Here is a 19,372-nt window from a genome sequence, read left to right as displayed (position 1 = left end):
TGGATTTTGCACACGTTTTGTTGTTGTTGTTGTTGTTGTCGTTGTTGTTTTTCTTCTTTTTCCTTTTCTTCGTTCCCCTTTTGTCACTTTTGAGACTCATATCTTATTGATTTTGTTTTCCTTTTGAAACGTTTTTGGATGGAACCATTTCGACTGGACCCGATGTTACCTAACAACGCAATACATTACTATCTGCCTGGAAACCGCCGTCCAACTAGATCAACATTTTACAACGACAATAAATCGGTAATTATAGAATCTATGATAACGGGATTTGATGTTAATTTATAAACATATACGCTCTGTTATCATTGATTGGTCATAAAGATAATTATTCAGATTAATGGACACGTGACACCCTAGCCGCAACCTCATTGGTCGAATCTAAAGAGGCTTTGGACGGGACCATCAATGCAGTGTCCTCGATTTTAAGGACATGCGACATCGATCAGTCAAGGCGCCTAGGCACTTTTCAAATTAGGAAAATAACAGATTCTCACGAAATGCAGATTCTCGTGAAATGCAAACATTTCTGAACGTGGCTAGGGGCGGGCCTCTACTGGATTCTACTTCTACTTCTATACACCCTCTTAATATTTATGCATGAAGTACGTCACAAAGCTAACTCAAAAAGAGGCGATGGGCGCAGCCACTGCAACAAGTGATGGGGGACGTGCGCCCATAGCCTCATTTTGGGTAAGAATTTTGACGTCATGCATAAATATTAAGAGAGGCGTATACTCGGCAAAGTCCCACGTTGGGATATCAAGCCAAGATTACGCACGCGTGTATTTCCCCCCTATTCTAGACCATGAATACCTCCCAAATGTCACAATATTCACTCCAGGGCACAATTTCATAAAGCCTGTAAGCAAAAAAAACAAAAAACAAAACAGGATTTCCAACCAAATTTTTATTTGTTGCATATTTCATTACTTTTCACCGGTATTCAGCCATAATTGTTTGCTTATCCTGAAAATCATGCGGTAATTTGGTTGGTAATCCTGTTTTTATCAATAAAGAAATTTCATGCAAAGAATTTGTTTGTGCTTACAGGCTTTATGAAATTGGGCCCTGGAGGTTTACTGACTATGTGCATTAACAGAAAAACAAAACAAGAGGTTTGGACACAATGTCGACTACACGTTTTTCTTGACTTTCAAAACAAATAGAGACTCAAGGAGGCGGGGTCACGTGCTAAAAAGGCTACAAAATGGCCCCAGAGCCTTTTCGAAAACACCGAGGAGCAGTCAAAACATGTCCAAGAGGTCCATTATGGCTAGTGTTGAAAAGCACAACTACTCCAGATGAAAGTATGAGGAATCATGTACAATGATAGACAACCACAAGCAACTGGTCCGATTGGGCTAGTCAATGGTCAAATTTAGGGCAAACCCTGTGCTTTGTGGCTTGGTTTGTATAGTTTATTGCTCCATGGTTTGGGTTTCCGTTTGTTTGCTTGTCGGTGTGTCGAGGTGTTTGTTCGTTCGCTCGTTTGTTTGTTTGTTGGTGTGTTTTTTTTGGGGGGGGTGGGGGGGGTTGGAGGGGTGCATGGGGTTGGGGTGAAGCAAACAATTATGCTTAAAGAAAATATTCTTAGAGGCTAGGGTTCTGTAAGTTTGTGCTTTGTCGGATTCCTTTCTTTATTGAGATGCAAATAAATATCTACATCAGAAAGATTGAAAAAATATATTTACATGTTGGGTGTGCTTTGCACGCAATGTTCATATTTAAATAATGTCTTTAGAACACGTGGTTGACGACCAGAATAACGTCTTACACAATCCCATTTACTAAGTCAAAGTTTGATTTCCAATCGGGACTTCATCTCAAATATGATCATCAAATAAACTTGTTGATATTTATTGTTTGAACTTTAACTCGATACCACCAATGCATACAAGCACCATGTCTACTGAGAATTGAACCCTGTGTGTGTTTGACTCCCAACTTAAGATGAAGGCCATTCGAAAATCGAGCAAAATCATTTATACACAAAGAGCGCATTGGATTCCCACCAGGGTACAAAAACCCTAATTGGGACAGATTGGATTTTCATAACCAGATTGAGTTCTAAAGGTTTCCATGATATTGAGATTCAAAAGGTTCATATTAGGGTAAAAATTCCTAATTTATAGTTCATTTGAATAACTTCATTGACAGTTAACAGATGCAACAGTATGGGGTGGATAGCCCTATTGGGAAACATTGATAACTAGATTGAGAACAGCAGGTTCCAATAGGATACTTTTGAACGCTAGGTGGCAGCAGACTTCACAGGTAAATCTACATTATTTTTGTTGTTCCAAGAATCATGTATTTACCTGGTAGGTCGTTACCTAGTGAGTCGGCTAACGTGCCCTAATGTCCCCCAAAGTCTCCCATTGGGAGAAATTCCCAATTTGGACAGCTTAGTTCTAAAACACGAGTTGATATTATACATGGAATCTATTGGAAACATTCAATTGCCCAAAACATCTCCCAAACTCTATGGAACTAATTGAACTATGGAATACACACAAACAAATAAAAGTATAAAACGAATGATTACAATGATGCATTGTAACACTCTACCATCATTAACAAATGGACCTTTGTCTTATATTCAAGCCTTACCTCATTCATGAATAAATTAAAAGTTTATATAAGTATTGGCAATAATAAAAGTTCCGCGTAGCATGACACATCTGCTTAGCAACGTCTGTTTTCCGAAAAATGTACTCAAACAAAATATGACATTATCCAAATATTCAAACAGAATGAAAGATATTTCATTCCAAGGAGAACTGTAAGTTGAACATTTCGCTTAAAGGTGCTCGAAAGACGCAGCAAGTTTCGAGAACATTAGCGTTTGACCTCTGACCTGTTGCTTGGCAAAATGGCTTGGGCTGCAAGTTGGTTAACGGTTAAAAATTGATGAACTGACTAAGAACAGGGCAATGAGAGCACATCTTAAAGTTTTAGAAGCTTAATAAGAATAATGTTTTAAGTAGACTTTTTGTTGGCGCCAACGACATTCGCATCGTATTTGCTTCCACATTAAGTGTAAATCTTACCCTGAAGCTTCATCCATCTTAGAAATACATTAATGAGGCAAACAAGCAATGGAAATGCACATAAATGTAAGACTGCGGGTTACAGAATGGACAATTAGTAACCTTCATTTCAAAATACATAAGGTCTGTAATGTTTTTTGACCTCTTCTTTGTTGGTGAGCAGGGCCCAACTTCTGAGAACTTCAGAAGTAAATTATCGAAGAAAGCAAAGATGTTGTGTAAGCAGGTTTACCTAAAATGCGCACTGCGCACAAGGGAAATCTGAACCCCCCAAAATGGCGCAGGCAAAAATTTTTGGGGGGCAGAGGTCGAGGGAGTTGGTTTCAATAGACAGTGCAAGTCTTGTATGTCGTCAAACTTGTATGTCGTCTACCCTTCTAAAGGCAGGGTAGACTTCTGGTAATAATTATCACAGACCAGTATCCTCACTTGGTGTATCCCAAAATAATTATGCATAAAATAACAAACCTGTGAAGATTTAGACTCAATTGTCGGGATGTTGCAAGAACACACACTTGCTGCAGAGAAGGTTTCATGCGTGAAGCCTTTCTCATGCCCGAAGCCTTTTTCCGGTTCACAAAACTTACCCCTTTCTCTATGACTACATTTGCTTCAAAGGGGGCTGTTTCTAAAATATGTTTTATTTCCAGTGCTCCTTACCAAGTAATGTTTTATAATCAATAACTTTTTGAGTAATTATGACCAATGATATACTCTCCCTTTGAAATAGCGACTATGTGTCCTTTAAACGTTAAATAAGTGGTTCTAAAAATGTTTATATACGTGTGAGACTTACACTAGTCTATAGCACCAAATGCAGTACAACCCAACAAAAACAAAATGCGTTTTAAATCGTATGTACAACATTTAACTTGGAGACCCTGTTTTGAAAATAAAACTACATTAACTTGTACAATGTATGTGGTTACTTCATGAACAGCATTATAATACAACTCTACAGCTATGTTTAAAAAAAAAAATTAGCGTTCAGTGGAAAAAGGGTGAAAAGGTATTTGTAAAAAACAGAAAAAACCGAGAATGCAACATTGTTTCATACATGATACAACACTCAGGTGATGTAGTAAATAAGTTAAGGTTTTTTTATTAATAAAAAAACACACCTTAAGAGAAACTGACTGGGTTTGATTTAAATAATTTGGGGTTGAACGAAGAAACATTGACTTCAGAGAGACTTAAACCAACGACCTCCGGATTAACGTGCCGGCGCTCTACCAACTGAGCTACTTAGCCCTTATATTAACAGAGTCCCTATTTTGTTAATATCTTTGTTCAGGGTGCCGGTCAAAAGCCATTCAACCTGTAACTAATTTTGCAGTTTTGACTTCCATCAATGTTTTTGTTCCTGTGATGAAATCAATAAGAGGTTTCACAGGTATCAATTAAACGTAATGATGCTTTTAAACGTTGCGTCAATGTTTTCAATAATTTAGAATTTTTTTGTGGGAAATTATTTCATATTTTTGTGGGTGTGGTTGAAATAAAACCAGAGCAAATACAAACTGAATCGAACAAGATATCTCTGAGATATGACACAATTTGTTTTTCCAAGACTTATTTTGTTCAACCTTTAAAAAGTTTCTACACTTGTGATCTGTGTTTTGGTTCCAAACCCAAAATCATTTAGTGCTTAATATCTGGCATGGTGTTACCCCCCCCCCCCCCAGCCTGTTTATTGTGCCTTCACTGTGTTATGGAAACTTCACATAGGTTCTCAAAATATTCCGAAGGTTCACAAAGGTTCCCGAAATACAGCAAACAAAAAAGAAGCCTTCAGAATGTTGGGGTAAAAACAAAACCAAAAACCACTAGAAAAAAACAATCAAATCTATGCATAAATTGCACAAATGGAGGTGTGTCTCTTTTGAAAAGGGAGGGGGTGTGGTTGGGGCTACAGGTTCAAACGAACCCCTTTAAAACAAATCTGCACGTTACTTCTATATTAACTCCCCACATTCAAACTCTTTAACGGCAACCTGAACTTTGCAAATACATCGCCAAATCTAAACATCTCCTATGGGGAGAGAGACACAAGACAGGTATAAAAATACATTAGGAGATGACTGATATGTACAGAAGGTCAGTACGCTGTTCCCTATAATCTACACTACATTATATTGCTGCAGCCTTAACTTTGGTATATACTATTCACAGAGTTCAGGCTTTAAAGTCAGCGATTATTTGCCGTTTAAAATTGAAATGTCAGTGCTTTGTTATGAGATGACAGCCATATTGAGCCACTTCTCACTTGTGGCAAGTGTGTTTTGTTTTCTTTGTAGAACAAAAATGAGCACAGGTTTCACAGGTTAATTTCAAGAAAGATTTGTCAAAAACCAGCATTTTAATACATGCGATCGTATAAAACAAGAACACATAAATTGACTTAACGTTGACACATCTCAGCCTTACAACTTGCCAGTCCAAATACAAAGCCACAAAACAAGATTTCCAGCGCCAAACTCCACTCGCTCTAAAGCCTGTACATATTTCATTTTCCAGACATATATATAATAATATATACACTCCATGTCTAAACTGACCATCAAACAAACAAACAAACAAAACTTGTGTGAAAACTAGAAATTATTTATATCATAATAATTAATGTCATTAGAACACCATGACCACAGTGTGCATCTATACATTACTTACTGTACAATGTACATAGTTTTAATAGAAAGGAGACAAGATGATTTTATATCAAAAAGGAAATCTCAGCTCTGTTTGATCCGTTTCCTTGGCGGACCCATGAAGGGAGGACTCTGAGATGTTGCGAGGGCACGGAAGGCATCTGCTACGAGGTTCGGATTACTGTGGACCATTGTCTTCCATCCTACTGTTTCCATCACCTCTGGGGCGTGGCTGCTTGAGTAATGAAAAAGGAAGAGAAGGTAGGCAATTCAATATGCTAAGTTCATTGTTCATCGAAGCACACATATTGTCTACTCCATTTATTGATATTAAAACCAAGAGACAAAATAAAAACCTAGAATATGACCCTAGAATAAAATTATTCAATGACATTTCTACCTGTTGGTAGTAAAAATAATGGTAGTATTTTATCATTTTACCGTGCAAGCTTTACATAAAATTATCACAAGCCTATAACACATTTTCAAATATAAAAAATGGAAAAGAAAGGCCAATAAAGAAGACTGGTCACCAGGCCAGTGTTCAAACCACAGTATGGGGAAATGTCACTCCCGCAAACAAAAAGCTAGTACATGCACAAGTAGTAACTATAGTATGTAAGCCTAACCCTAACTAACCCTGCTAGCATCGGTAACATTTTAAGTTAATTTGTTCAACTTGCTACTAATGTATCTTTCTGATGTATTATTGGTAGCCATTACAACCAGTTCAATGGTCAAATGAGGTTCATTAATACACTCAAAAATAATTTTAAAAAAAATTATTGTTCACATCAGAAAAGGAAAATAATTGAGGATTTTAATGAAGTAGGCTGCCAGTTTTTAGAAGCACACACTGCTGTACAAGACCATTTATACCAGGCTAGTTTAAAGGCACCGGACACTATTGGTAATTACTCAAAATAATTATTAGCATAATTAACCTTACTTGGTAACGAGTAATGGGGAGAGGCTAATGGTATAAAACATTGTGAGAAACGGCTCCCTCTGAAGTGCCATAGTTTTCGAGAAAGAAGTAATTTTCCACGAATTTTATTTTATTTTGAGACCTCAGATTTAGAATTTGAGGTCTTGAAATCAACCATCTAAACGCACCCAACTTCGTGTGACAAGGGTGTTTTTTCTTTCATTATTATCTCGCAACTTCGATGACCAGTTGAGCTCAAATTTTCACAGGTTTGTTATTTTATGCATGTTGAGATACACCAAGTGAGAAGAATAGTCTTTGACAATTACCAATAGTGTCCAGTGTCTTTAAAAGGTGAGGTCTGATTTGTACAAACAGCAAACAGGTTACGACACATTCAAAATCATTAATGCTTCAAAGTATCAATAGACAAAACATGTTGTCCATTAACTCACCTGTTGATGAAGTCGATTGCTACAGCTTTAAGCTGATCTGCACTGTGAAGATCCGCTAATACTAAGACATCAGCTACATTCTCAATGACTAGATTAGAACATAATGCATCCTCACACATTACTTTCAATCTCTCAAGAGCGTACTGTGGGTGGACAGAAAGATTCAAGATTATGAATATTCATTGTCAAGAAACATGGAATTTAAGAAACATAAGAAATGTTGAATTTGAGCTACATGTACATTCTCAATGACTTGATTAGAACATAATGCATCCTCACACATTACTTTCAATCTCTCAAGAGCGTACTGTGGATGGACAGAAAGATTCAAGATTGTAAGTATTCACTGGAAGTTGTTTTCCCTGTGTACAAGGAGAATAAATGGATGACAACAAGATTCAAGATTCTAAATATTGATTGTCACGATAAGCAACATGGAATTTATTAGGGTAGTTAATGTAAACAAAGGACATAAAAAACAATATCAAGCAGGAGTTTAAAATAACCATTTGACAGTGATTGAAAAGGATGAGGGTAACAGGTTTATACAAATATTTTAAATATTTTAAAATGCACACAATTGTCTTGACCAACTACTGTTAAAAGGGTTAGTTGCACTAGGTAGAACAAAATTCTTAAATCTTATAATAATAATAATAGTTTATTGCATTTCTAATGCGCCATCTCCATCAGAGCTGAGGATGATCGAAGGCGCAAATTACACAAATATTTCATAAAAATTACAGCAAATTACAAACAATAAAAATTGAAAAGTCCACACAATGTCTTAAGACATAGTCGACAATAAGATTTTCTTATTCTGCAGGAAAGACAGCTGCAGCTTTCTGAACCAAGACTACTGCAGCAGTTGATTCAATACACTTTCTGAGGCAGGAGGGTCAACTGCAGCTGCTCGGACCAAGACTACTGCAGCAGTTGATTCAATACACTTTCTGAGGCAGGAGGGTCAACTGCAGCTGCATGAACCAAGACTACTGCAGCAGTTGATTCAATACACTTTCTAAGGCAGGAGGGTCAACTGCAGCTGCATGGACCAAGACTACTGCAGCAGTTGATTCAATACACTTTCTGAGGCAGGAGGGTCAACTGCAGCTGCTCGGACCAAGATTACTGCAGCAGTTGACTAACAGCAAGGACAAATGCAGCCGTCTGGACTGAAAAAAATGCAACAATTTATTCTACAAGACAAATGCAGCTTTCTGAACCAAGACAACTGCAGCAGTTGTTTTGGTATCACTTTCTGCAGCAGAAGGTCCGACTGCTGAAACTATAAACATACCTTATCTGCTGCAGCTAATAATTCATCAGCCATCTTCTCTAAATTGGGCGCCTTCCCTGTGTAAATGAATCTTAAAATCTCGTTCATGACTTCTGGTTCCACGTCGGTGATTTCTACTCTGCCGTGTTTCTTCTCCTCCATCTCGTGCTCAAACATGGCGTTGAAGACGGGTGAACGTGCTGAAAATAAATGAGATAGCACATGGGTAATGAAATCCTTTTAAATAACAGAAAAAATAAAATTAGATGTTAGAAACTGCTTACCAACCAAAAGGACCTATGGTATAAATGCATTAATGGCTTGATCTGTAAACACGTTAATCTGGCAGGCAAGAAATCCACTGACAAAACATAAAATCTTATGATGGAAAGTTTGTTAACAAATTGTGAAAAGGAATTCTATGTAAATGTTTGCAGACTTTCCTACAGAACCTCCATCCATTATTTCTGGGAAGGAAAAAAAACACAGGAACATCACAGCTTTAAAAACTAGGATATCTGGGAAATTGGTCATGTTCAAACATCAAACACTATCCATTTATTGGCATGTTCTCAAAGATGAAGGAACACATGGGGAGGGTGTGACAGGAAGCACAAATTGAAGAATGCAAAAAGGAAACCAGACAAAGAGCGTCTAGTCTCCTCCTCCAGCCGTTCATGTCTGGGGTTTTTTACCTGCAAGGATGGCTTTGTGCGCCAGGAACTCTTTGCCGGTGACACATAACGTGACATCGCTGAATGTTGTTCTTTCCCACAGCGAGCTCAGATCGTCTGCTAACCGGCACTCGGGGACTTTAAGTTGGGCTTGACTTGACTGCCCGGAAATGTTGACTGTTTCTGCAACCACGCTTACCTACACAAACAAAATAATAGGTTCTTGTTTAATGTCTATGCTTTCCCCCGCCTACCAATAGACAAATACACAAACACACAAACAGACAGATGAACAAACAACTCTGTGGTTATTCCTTATAAGGAAAATCCCGTTCTTCAACACTGTTAAAAAGTCTGTGTTTGTGTGTGAACCCCAGTTCATACTTCCTGCAAATGCGAAAGCGATACAAATGTCACAAACTCGCAAAGGATAATTCGCAGCAGTTAACTTGTGCTGAACTCCTTGGAATCATTCACTGCTACAACAGTCATGTAGTGTCAAAATTCGTATCTCATTCACAGGAAGAATGAACCGGGCTTAAGTCCACATAGTGTGCAAGTCCCTACACTGTGTGGACCTCTTTTGTTCTCAGGTCCACACTATGTACTTGACGCATTAAAACACACCGACTCACCTCACAAAATAATGTGAGTTTATCATCAGGGAGGAGACCATTTGCTTCATCCATCAGGAAATCTCGTCGGATGAACTTCTTGAAGCCCCAGTCCTTGCCTTGGACAAACCGGTAGGCTCGCTGGCTCTCTGTGGGAAACAGGGAGAATGAAGAAGTCAGAAACATTTATTCGTTTATTAGACAAAACTTTATTTCCTAAAAGATACTGTCGGTTTGTCATCTTAAAGACAGTGGACACTATTGGTAATTGTCAAAGACCAGTCTTCTCACTTTGTGTATCTCAACATGCATAAAATAACCAACCTGTGAAAATTTGAGCTCAATTGGTCGTCGAAGTTGCGAGATAATAATGAAAGAAAAAACACCCATGTCACACGAAGTTATGTGCATTTAGATGGTTGATTTCGAGACCTCAAGTTCTAAATCTGAGGTCTCAAAATAAAATAAAATTCGTGGAAAATTACTTCTTTCTCGAAAACTATGGCACTTCAGAGGAACCCGTTTCGCACAATGTTTTATACCATCAACCTCTCCCCATTACTCGTCACCAAGAAAGGTTTTACGCTAATAACTATTTTGAGTAATTACCAATAGTGTCCACTGCCTTTTTGTCATCATTGTTATGGCAATGATGATGGTTGCGGTTCTTGGATCCTTTGCTTTCCAGAATCTTTCTTCGCTCTAATGGACAACTAACTACAGGGTCAGGGAAGAGATTGAAGGAATGTCGCCAAATGGCTTGCATGCCTGGGTTCCCCCTTATTCGAGACTCAGAACCTCTCAGATGTTACAACTCACCAGAAATAAATGTAAAAACCTACATATTGGGACTCATTATGAACTATTTCATGCCTCTTTGATGACTGCTTTACTTCTTTCAAGAAAAGATTTAAAGGAACAGAAAGGTTTTAGAAATTCCTGACAATCATAGGCCTGGTGGGTTTGAAAAAATGGGGGGGGGGGGCTTCTTGTTCTGATCCTCCTCTCCAACCAATGAAAAACTTGTCAATGTAACGACAGCAAAATTGATATTGTTTTTATTGTCTACCTTCAGCTTCCACAAAGCAACAACTTTGTCAAAACTCACCCATTGCTTTTGTTTCTTCTCTCTTGGCGTTCAAAATGGAAAACTTGAACTTTGCTCTGACTTCTGCTTTATTACATGAGACCAGGAGGAGATAGAGGGAGAGGTAGTCTTTGCTTTCCTCATCCAGACCCTTGGGATTCACTCTCAAACACCTGTTAATTAAAAAAACAGATTTAAGATTAACAAGCTATCTTTTTGTTTCCCTAAACGGTGACAGGGAACTTGTGACTTTCAGTTATTAACCCTTTCCACTGATTCCAATCAGCACAACAAATAAAAAGAGCAGAAACACATTTTCCAGGCCCGAGGGCCTAAATTCATAAAGCTTAAAATTGAGCTTAGCAAATTTTTCTGCTAGGCGAAAACCAACAGGGAACCGGTCACAAGCAACACTTTACAAGATATTTTGGCTGGTACCCTTTTTCTGCTAAGCAAGATTTGTCTTTGCTAAGTAACTTTTTTATGCTTAACAGCTTAATGAAGTTAGGCCTAAAATGACTGAACACCCTGTACCGCATACCATTTGAGTTTGTCGTTAGCACCAGATGAGAAGGTGGAACTCTTAAGTACCTCGCCCATTTCTTCTCGACAGAAGCTGAAGTTATTGATGGTCCACATGTACGAAAATTTGACCACCTTCACCTGGAGCAACAAGAGAAAAGAAAGGGACGAATTAGGAGGAGAATTGGGAAGTAGGGCGTTGTAGGGATGAATCTTACTGAGGCTGCATCCATATTGGAGGCTATGACCACAGCTCCGGCTGTTGCTAGGGGGTGTTGCTAAGGACGTCCTACACCTCAGGTCTTTTTTTAATTTTTTTTTAATTTTATGTAATTTTATTATTTAAAAATATAAAATCTTTAAATATTGATATTAACAGCCTACACCCAATTTTTTTTATTTTATTTTTTTATTTTATTATTAATTTGTTTAATATCGATATTAATTTTGAAATGTTTTCCACTACTACACGAACAGGTAATTTCCCTACAACCACCCTGCCAGTTGTGCAATACTTCTCAAAACCACCTACAGGTCTGAAATATTCAATTACCTCCTCTTTGTTTCCCCGCTCTATATGGGATTTTGTATGTAATACAGGGAAATAACATGCAGTGAAACATTGCACTGTGCATAGTCCAAATTAAAAAGCCTGTATGCACACAAAATTGCTAAGCACAGAGTATTTCTTAGCAGGAATATGTTACCAGCCAAAATTACATTAAGTTTGCATAATTGTGGCTTGTGCCCTACTCAATTTTTGCTTAGAAAATAAATTTGTCAAGCAGTATTTTCTGCTCAACCGCATCACTGGGTCCAGGGTGGCACTTCAAGCCAGGCACTTCAACTTCAAGCTTGATGCCACTGGACTCTTTCACAATGCACAATAATGAATTCCTAATTTGGCCGAACAAATTCCCATTGCAGACACTTAAGTCTTTATGCGCGAAGTCAAAGTAAACGTATTTGCTGTCAAAAGTGCACAAATTCAGTACACATTTCCTAGTCGCAATGTAATTGTCCAGAAGGAACAATGTTAGGGAAGTACATGTATCCCTATTCTTATACAAGTGCAGTTCACTACAATTTGTAATACTGACAGTATTAAACAGAGTGTCTTACACCATGTAGATCTTTCTTTTACTAGCCATGAGTTTTGCAAACCTTGGTTGTCAAAATATGGTCAGCCTTTATTGCAAAGTACAACAGTTAGTTATTACCAAAGAAAATAAGAATACAGGCCCTCAATCTAAAATAGGAGACAATATTTGTAAACAAAAGAGATGTCTACAATGTACATAGCCCCGCCACACAATCAAACCAAGAATGTGACAAAAAGCAGTTGAAACAATGGCTGTCATTGCCAAGACTTCTCTGCCTTTAAACAAAAACGGTGTCAAGCTTTCAAATTTTCCAGTAGAAACTTTCTTTTCCCTCAAGAAGCAACAACAAGGAAAACCACAACCAAGAGACAAAATGAACCTTCAGTTTTGATTTCCTCCCCGTTAAATCTCTGAAACAAGGCGCTGACTTTTATGTATACCGGTGGGAAATAATCAAAGGCAATAACAGAGAAATGTGAGGCAGCCTTGCCTCACGTTCCAAACAGGGAATTTGAATTACACCATCAATCTACATAACACCGTAAACATTTGTGAACCACACCATCAATCTATAGCGTAAAAATTTGTCATTTTGTAGATTGATAATGATGAACGTATTGATGATCATTGCTCTGCCATGCGGACACAGGGTGTCCTCATACGGTCAACTTGGAACGTGTGCGCAAATGCATGTCGGGTCAAATTAAGAAATCCCTCAATTGATATATTCTCAAATACATTTTCGCTGTGACAGTTGGGGTGATTAAACGTTATTGCTTTATGCGAAGGCCCCAGGCACTGGTTTAATACCCGGCCAAGTTCTGCAGTGCAGGCCTACAATAACTACATCATAGTTTATGCACACTCAATGCATACATGTAGTACTCGAACTGGCTGAACATGTAGGCTATTGTATAATACATGTACACCCTCATGTACAGTACATGGGGTACATGTATCTCCATGATTGTACATTGACATAGATTTTGATAAAGGTCCAGACCTCCGACAAAATGTAGCAATATTGGACAAGATTTGACAAGGGACCCTGGACACTCCAAAAAATATTGACCTTTCACACGGGGTGCATTTTGTAAAATCTTACACCCATGCTACAATTTAGCAAGGGACCCTTGCTAAATTGCTCTTGTGTGAAAGGGTGTTTTTAGTACATACAATGTATATGTAGTGAAGCATTAATTGGGATCTAACAGGCCTGGGATTTCATCTCTCAGAGCGTACAGCCATTTTCATTGTGCGAAGGGAACTTTAAGTAGAAAGTCTTTTTAAGGGGCACCAATGCCAGGCAATGAAGACCATGGCATGACCTCTGTGACCCTCAGCGTATTTGTGATTCCAGGCCTGCACAGTATGAATTGTGCACATATTTCTCAACATTATTTTGTGAATACAACTCTAACACAAGAATACATTAACGTTTGTTAACCCAGTAAATCCAGGTCTGCTCTTTTTTATTTTATTGTTTGGACTAAAACAAATGTTAACCAACATTCATCATGACACGGAAACACTGTCACTGTATCAGGATCTACATCACATGACTGAACTTGGCGGAATACCAACGTTTGTAGAAAAGAAACCCTCAATGCTTGGAAATGGTCAAATGTTTTGGTTTTACTTGCCACAAGACCACAACGGGAAAAAAAGAAAGATAACCATAGTGGTGATTAGGTCAATTTTCATAAAACCAAGCAAGCACAGAAATAAGCTTAGCACAGAATAAATTTTGCTACCAGACAAAATATGAAGTTTACATTGTTACGACTAGTGCCCTACCTGGTTATGCTTAGCAACGAAACTTGTCAAGGAATACTTTCTGCTTTTATAATAACATCTTTTTGAATTTGTTATCACGCTAATAATAAGAAGTTGCACTATACATTTGTATTAGGGCCAAATGTCATAGAGCTGCTTACAATGTATGTTGCACGCGCAATCTTTGCCTGGTATCCTGATAATTTTTGCATAGCATAAAATCTTTTTGTGTATGAAATTGGGCCAAGTGTAAAAAAGAGTGTAAGAGAATACCCCAGTAAGTGTGTGCCTCTATTCTCAGAATACCCCAGTAAGTGTGTGCCTCTCTTCTCAGAATACCCCAGTAAGTGTGTGCCTCTCTTCTCAGAATACCCCAGTAAGTGTGTGCCTCTATTCTCAGAATACCCCAGTAAGTGTGTGCCTCTATTCTCAGAATACCCCAGTAAGTGTGTGCCTCTCTTCTCAGAATACCCCAGTAAGTGTGTGCCTCTCTTCTCAGAATACCCCAGTAAGTGTGTGCCTCTCTTCTCAGAATACCCCAGTAAGTGTGTGCCTCTCTTCTCAGAATACCCCAGTAAGTGTGTGCCTCTCTTCTCAGAATACCCCAGTAAGTGTGTGCCTCTCTTCTCAGAATACCCCAGTAAGTGTGTGCCTCTCTTCTCAGAATACCCCAGTAAGTGTGTGCCTCTCTTCTCAGAATACCCCAGTAAGTGTGTGCCTCTCTTCTCAGAATACCCCAGTAAGTGTGTGCCTCTCTTCTCAGAATACCCCAGTAAGTGTGTGCCTCTCTTCTCAGAATACCCCAGTAAGTGTGTGCCTCTCTTCTCAGAATACCCCAGTAAGTGTGTGCCTCTCTTCTCAGAATACCCCAGTAAGTGTGTGCCTCTCTTCTCAGAATACCCCAGTAAGTGTGTGCCTCTCTTCTCAGAATACCCCAGTAAGTGTGTGCCTCTCTTCTCAGAATACCCCAGTAAGTGTGTGCCTCTCTTCTCAGAATACCCCAGTAAGTGTGTGCCTCTCTTCTCAGAATACCCCAGTAAGTGTGTGCCTCTCTTCTCAGAATACCCCAGTAAGTGTGTGCCTCTCTTCTCAGAATACCCCAGTAAGTGTGTGCCTCTCTTCTCAGAATACCCCAGTAAGTGTGTGCCTCTCTTCTCAGAATACCCCAGTAAGTGTGTGCCTCTCTTCTCAGAATACCCCAGTAAGTGTGTGCCTCTCTTCTCAGAATACCCCAGTAAGTGTGTGCCTCTCTTCTCAGAATACCCCAGTAAGTGTGTGCCTCTCTTCTCAGAATACCCCAGTAAGTGTGTGCCTCTATTCTCAGAATACCCCAGTAAGTGTGTGCCTCTATTCTCAGAATACCCCAGTAAGTGTGTGCCTCTCTTCTCAGAATACCCCAGTAAGTGTGTGCCTCTCTTCTCAGAATACCCCAGTAAGTGTGTGCCTCTCTTCTCAGAATACCCCAGTAAGTGTGTGCCTCTATTCTCAGAATACCCCAGTAAGTGTGTGCCTCTATTCTCAGAATACCCCAGTAAGTGTGTGCCTCTCTTCTCAGAATACCCCAGTAAGTGTGTGCCTCTATTCTCAGAATACCCCAGTAAGTGTGTGCCTCTCTTCTCCTTCAGTATTTGAATACAGAATCACATGTACATTTCGTACAGCGCACTTCATACTGCGAACTTGCAGTTTAAACTAGAAACGCTATTGCTAAATGCTTTCACCTTCAACTGCGTGTAATTAATTGCTACACGTACACATATAATTTCCCAGATGGGATTTTGCAAACCTTTATACTGAAGAGGGAGAGAGATATAGGTCAACCTGCACAGTCCTTGAACTTAGCGCTATGAGGGGGATACATGTAACTAAGCCTTGTATTGAAGGGCGCTAATAGAAGTGTACAGCAAGAAAGTAGAGGTTCGTTGAACCGTGACACAAAAGGGCACCGAAGCAATGGCCGATCACCATGCAGATTATGTATTAAAATTGTATTCAAAGTTTTATATAAAATTCAAAATGTACAGTGTACAACATGTACTACAGGTATTAAAAGTAGAAACATTTCTGACAGAAACGGTTTTCAGATTGAAATATTTTTGGATAAAAATTTATCTTTTTTCATTTATAACCACAAAACTCGTAGGTGAAATGATTCTAAAAATGCTTTAAACTAACGAAAGTTGCTGTTATTTTAAATGCTTTATTTCCAACAATTGAAAGTCTATTTACCGTACACGTACCTTGCCTTTAACCTACATGTTCATGAAGGCCTACAGTACAGAAACTGCACCTGAACATATTTTAGGCCTTACTCATTGCATCGATGTCTAGCACCTCATCGCCTGTCTACATCCATGACATCCATAGACTCAATCAAATAAATACGCGCTGTTTCGTGTCTAAAAATAAACTGATTCTATAATCTGATTTTTGAAAAAGCTGGACACGTCTGCAAACTGTTGACTTTATGCTATAATAGCACACTACGCTGCAATTTTATCTCTTTAAAGTCACCTGGAAGTGTTATTTTTTCAAAACGAAGCTTTTGTCACTAATAATATATGTGTTTTGATGAGTGGAATGTGAATAAACAGTTAACTTAGGTTTTAAAAAATCAGTTCTTATGTTATTTACAAATTTAAGAGTAGACCCCGACCCGAGAGGGCGCTGTTCGTGACGTAAATCGAGGCAGACTTTGCCTGTAATGCGTAGAGTAAACACATTTGCAAAGTACATGTCGTGAGTTTGTACGTTTAAAAAAAAAAAATTGTTTTTTCCCGGCAATGCCGACCAGGTGTATTGCTGCTGAATGCAGAAAAACACTTTTTGGACGTATGTACTTTGCTAGGCGTTTACTATACGCATTGCAGGCAAAGTCTGCCTCGATTGACGTCACAAAAGGGGTAGGCGGAGTCAGCCCCCAAACAACTTTATATATTTTTTAAACATATAAATCGTGACAAACAATTACTAAAAAAATTGTTTTATTGTTCGTAAGCATGTACTCTTATGTTTGAAAGAAAAAAAATTATATTTCCAGGTGACTTTAAAAGATGACAGAAATATTAAATTACATCTGATGAAACTTCTGCACAGTTTCCTTTGATGTTTTGCTATGAAATTTGTATACCCCACTCCACTTTAAAACCTGTTAATGTTCAGATGTCTACGTATCCCTGCAATGACATGGTCACTACAAATGCTACGATGGCCTCCAAATAATAATCAATGTAACACTGGCAATAGTCTAGTCATTTTAGCACTGGGCCAGCAACCCTTCCTTGAAGCAATTCCTGCAGTTAAAGCCATAATACACTTTCATGCTCGCCGCTGTTCTCACTCCCATTTGGTGAATAAATGACCATTCATTTCAAACTCTGATAATATTGATTGTTTTGGCTTTCAAATATTCCCATAAACTTTTTTAATTTTTAGACGGAAGTCGCCCTTATGAAATAAACCAAATTGCCACTTCATTGATGAAACTCCCTATCTGATCTCACATTAGAAAAAATCATAAAACGCATCGGGAAATGTTTTCTTAAAAACAACAACATAACAAAAAACACAGGCCAAATGCAAGCTCGCTAGCCCTTTCTGCTGCAATGAGAGTACTGGTATTTTTTTTGTTTCATTGTATAGGGAAAGCTAAATTGGACAATCAGTTTGACTCAAACGATGAATCTATTTGACTCAATCCATGATTGGGGATTATAAGTTCATTTAAAGGTCATCAGGGAGTACAGAAAGGTTGCAGACCACATTTAAAGACACTATTGGTAATTACTCAAAATAATTACAAGCATAAAAACTTAATTGGTAATGAGCATTGGGGAGCTATAGTCTGATGTAGTATAAATTATTGTGAGAAAGACAACATTTAAAGACACTATTGGTAATTACTCAAAATAATTACAAGCATAAAAACTTAATTGGTAATGAGCATTGGGGAGCTATAGTCTGATGTAGTATAAATTATTGTGAGAAAGACAACATTTAAAGACACTATTGGTAATTACTCAAAATAATTACAAGCATAAAAACTTAATTGGTAATGAGCATTGGGGAGCTATAGTCTGATGTAGTATAAATTATTGTGAGAAAGACAACATTTAAAGACACTATTGGTAATTACTCAAAATAATTACCAGCATAAAAACTTAATTGGTAATGAACATTGGAGAGCTTTAGTCTGATGTAGTATAAATTATTGTGAGAAAGACAACATTTAAAGACACTATTGGTAATTACTCAAAATAATTATCAGCATAAAAACTTAACTGGTAATGAGCATTGGAGAGCTGTAGTCTGATGTAGTATAAAATATTGTGAGAAACAGCTCCCTCTGAAGTACGGGTAACAATACAAAATATTCTTCATCCCCGATGCAAATTTAACGTCCTTTAATATTTCAATCTCTCCAGTTAAAAATTATAAATTTGTTTACCTGTGTGTAGCACCAATTCTCTGCCACAGGGCAGGACATTTCTGCAGGCGGGGGACTAGGGGCCCGTGACGTCGCCAGCTTGGACTAGTTATTCAGTCACAAAGAAGACAAAATTCAACCTGTGGATAAATAGACATGAAAATTTAATGCGTTACAAAAAGTCTGATTAAAATTCATGGTCTGAAATCTCATTGTTTGGCACCCAGAGGGTTGGGTTACAAACGCAGTACATCTGAAAAAGATAATTGAGAGCCTGGCTTAGTTCTGAGCATTTGTTCCATACTCATACATGTATCAATTGATTTCCATAGAGAGCAATTGAACCTTGACAGTCAATTGCACTACAAAATGACAAACAACATAAATCAGCCAGAACCAACACAACTCCTAAAAGATAAATTTTATATTGCTGCTATCCCTATGCATTATGCCAATTCCCAGCATGACAGTACTTGTATGTTTGCTGTTTCTCTGAAATAAAACCGACATTAAAATACAATATAGGCCTACTGGATAAACGTTGAACAACTTTGGGTTGAATAAAAAATAATTTACTAGAACCTATGAAGTCCGGATTAACATGCTGACGCCCTCCCAAAGGAGCTACACGTATCTACAGCACTTGTAGCTTCACATTGTATTTGGCAGTCCCTGAAGAAGCCATGTTTACAGCCCTTACGTCTGAAACTCCGTCAGAGTTGAGAAAATAACACTTGAAGACCTCCAAAACCATTTACATAGGCTTACATGTATTTCACTTGCAGCCAATGAAGCCTCTATTAA

General features: G+C 38.2%; 1 protein-coding gene across 1 annotated transcript; it reads right to left on the bottom strand.

Moving 5' to 3' along the window:
* Positions 1 to 1,617: 1,617 nt before the first annotated feature.
* Positions 1,618 to 18,679, bottom strand: LOC117287985 (speckle-type POZ protein-like). The gene is made up of 8 exons (XM_033768650.1): positions 18,590 to 18,679; positions 11,283 to 11,404; positions 10,763 to 10,914; positions 9,676 to 9,803; positions 9,062 to 9,239; positions 8,388 to 8,566; positions 7,088 to 7,230; positions 1,618 to 5,939 (listed from the first exon to the last, which is right to left on the bottom strand). Exons 1-8 carry the CDS (start codon positions 18,626 to 18,628, stop codon positions 5,789 to 5,791), a joined length of 1,092 nt encoding a protein of 363 aa, XP_033624541.1. The 5' UTR covers positions 18,629 to 18,679; the 3' UTR covers positions 1,618 to 5,788.
* Positions 18,680 to 19,372: the final 693 nt, after the last annotated feature.

This window comes from Asterias rubens, chromosome 3, assembly GCF_902459465.1.
Source record: "Asterias rubens chromosome 3, eAstRub1.3, whole genome shotgun sequence".
Taxonomy (NCBI): Eukaryota; Metazoa; Echinodermata; class Asteroidea; order Forcipulatida; family Asteriidae; genus Asterias; species Asterias rubens.
This window is presented reverse-complemented; position numbering and strand designations above follow the sequence as displayed.

Bases quoted from the DNA above. Each gene is read 5' to 3' on its own strand.
- LOC117287985 (XM_033768650.1), bottom strand. From the start codon at position 18,628: ATGTCCTGCCCTGTGGCAGAGAATTGGTGCTACACACAG. The intron at 11,405-18,589 runs GTAAACAAATTT...TTGTTGCTCCAG, and splicing joins AGAATTGGTGCTACACACAG to GTGAAGGTGGTCAAATTTTC. The intron at 10,915-11,282 runs GTATGCGGTACA...TTTAATTAACAG, and splicing joins GCTAACGACAAACTCAAATG to GTGTTTGAGAGTGAATCCCA.